At 43.8% G+C, this 2,309-nt stretch overlaps 1 protein-coding gene across 1 annotated transcript in view; it reads left to right on the forward strand.

The window, feature by feature from the left end:
- The window catches only part of C5 (complement C5), an 86,228-nt gene that overhangs the window by 60,331 nt on the left and 23,588 nt on the right, over positions 1–2,309 (forward strand). Inside the window, 3 exon segments of the mRNA XM_007451483.1 lie at positions 800–895; positions 2,200–2,296; positions 2,299–2,309. The exon segment at positions 2,299–2,309 is cut by the window's right edge and continues 61 nt beyond it. Coding sequence (XP_007451545.1) covers positions 800–895; positions 2,200–2,296; positions 2,299–2,309 — 204 coding nt within the window.

The following is a 2,309-nucleotide window of genomic DNA, read 5'->3' on the forward strand; positions in this document are numbered from 1 at the left end:
ATAACTCTAACCAAGATTGAAGTGTGTGTGTTCATTTATTTATTCAATAAGTATGTATTGAATGTGTACAAAGTGCTACATGGTAGGGACATAACAGTGAACAAAACAGGTGTGGTCACTGAGGCCATGGCAGTTACAGTCAAGCAGAGAAGTCAGACATTGAGTAAGTGATTTCAAGTGTGGGATTCATGTTAAGAAAAGGGAAATACAGTTTCTTTGAAAGCAGGAATCTCTAACCTAGACTGGGGGAGTTGAGAAAATGGGTTGACCAGGTCCCTGGGAGCTAGGTAGGAGGGAGGCAGGCAGAGTGTTGCAAGTGGAGCAAACATGATGCCTGTTATCTTGAAGTAGAGAGAGGGTGGTTCATTAAAAGAGCTGGAGCCGAGAAGTCCAGAGGGTGAGTGGCACAAAATAAAGCTGGAGAGAAAAGTAGAGGTTACTTACTGGAAGGTCTTGGAAGCATTGCATAGGAACGTCACTGCTCTAAGAGGAGAAAATGTGGGAGAACAGAGGCAGAATAGTGCTTTGCAGGGGAGGTGGCATTTTAACAGGGTCTAGAAGGAGAGGGTGAATTTGAACGTGGTGAAGAGGTATGAAGTGGAGCTACAGGGTAGAGAGGTGGAGGAGAGAAAAGCAAGTGAAAGCATATAAGACTCAGAGCTTTGAAAAAACGCAAGCAGTCCAACTAGAGTGCATGAAGGGAGAGAAGGAGAGTAGGTCCAAAATGGAGATTAGAGCCAGGTCACTTCACTTTAAAGACACCAGTTCGCTCTCCTTTTTAAACATTGCTTATTTTTAGGGTACCTTGCCCACTGAAGCGCGAGAGAAAACTTTATATCTTACAGCCTTTGCTGTGATTGGAATTAGAAAGGCCTTTGATATGTGCCCTCTGGAGGTAAGTAAGAGTTTTCTCTCTCCAATACCCATGGTCTTTTTCCATACCATATTCTTGGGGGGAGGGGGGAGGGGGGAAGGTAAGAGGGGGGCTTGAAAATAACTTTAACTCCAGAATTTAAGGATTTCAGAATTATGATAGATACTAGAGAACATCTAGTCCAACCCACTCGTTGACAGTTGAGAAAGCTGAGGCCTGTACAAAAGGTGAATTTAATTGTCCCATGTCACAGGCTACTGACTCGTAGAGCTGTGTTTAGAACAGACAACTTCTGACTGTGATGAGAAAATGACCCCGTGTCTGCAGCTTCCTACTCTTACCTCTGCTAAATCTTATGCCACGTATGTGACTGTTGTTCTATAACCCAGAATACAGAGTGTTGAGGTACTCTGTATTACAGAACTGTTGAGGATGCCTGATACCACGTTTGCTGCCTTGGGTTGTGCTATTTCATTTGCTTGGAAACTGAAGGGAGAAAGGAGAGGATCCACTTAAGTGAATCAATATAGAAGATTCCAAAGGTTAACAGAATTGAGACCCTGATCTGGGAAGTAAATTAGACATGTCCTTCAAACCAGCAGACAGAACCAAGATGGAAAAACCCAAGGGGATTGATAGGACTCGAACCACAAAACAAAATAATCGCTTAGTTTAGTTCAAGAGAATTGTTTTATATATATATCCAGCAAGACAAAATAATCAACAAGGAGAAGTTAGCAGTGGTGCTGGGAGAGAATGCACCAGGCAAGATGTCAGCAGTGATGCACCATGCCACCTCCTCATCCACTTATCCAAAATAACTACTTTAGTTGTCTCAGGACAAAGTCATAAAGACTATTTTCCCAGGAACCCTTAGGATCAAAAAGTACTTTGACAGCTTGGCTCTTTTTCTGCTACTGATGGTTTTAGTTACTAAAACTCCTCTTGAAAATGTGAATCTGTCTCAGCTATGCTGGGGGGGGAGTGGAGAAAGCCGTGTCTATACTTGGTGCTTCTTCTTCCCAGAGGCTAGGTCTGACATGGGAAGCAGAAATTCAGTGGAAAAACCTCTACCGAGGAGGGGAGGATTCAGAAACTAAAACAACTGGATGTGGACAATCTCGTGTTCACTTTCCAGGTTACACTCTGCTCCTTCTCCCGGAAGGATTTGCTTCAGGGAGACACCATCCATTTCCATTAGGTCATTTCTCTTTCCACCCTTCACCTTGCCTGCCCCAGAGTGGTGCATTCTGGGGGCAGTTCCCATCAGTTGATAGGCCGATGCTTGACAAAGAAACTTAGGTATCTTCTGCTCTTGTTTCCAGAAAGTCAGCACAGCTGTAACTAAAGCTGACACCTTTCTGCTTGAAAATACCCTCTCGACCAAGAGTACTTTTACACTGGCCATTGCTGCTTTTGCTCTTTCCTGGGAGGT

Source organism: Lipotes vexillifer, unplaced genomic scaffold, assembly GCF_000442215.2.
Source record: "Lipotes vexillifer unplaced genomic scaffold, Lipotes_vexillifer_v1.1 scaffold588, whole genome shotgun sequence".
Classification (NCBI taxonomy): domain Eukaryota; kingdom Metazoa; phylum Chordata; class Mammalia; order Artiodactyla; family Lipotidae; genus Lipotes; species Lipotes vexillifer.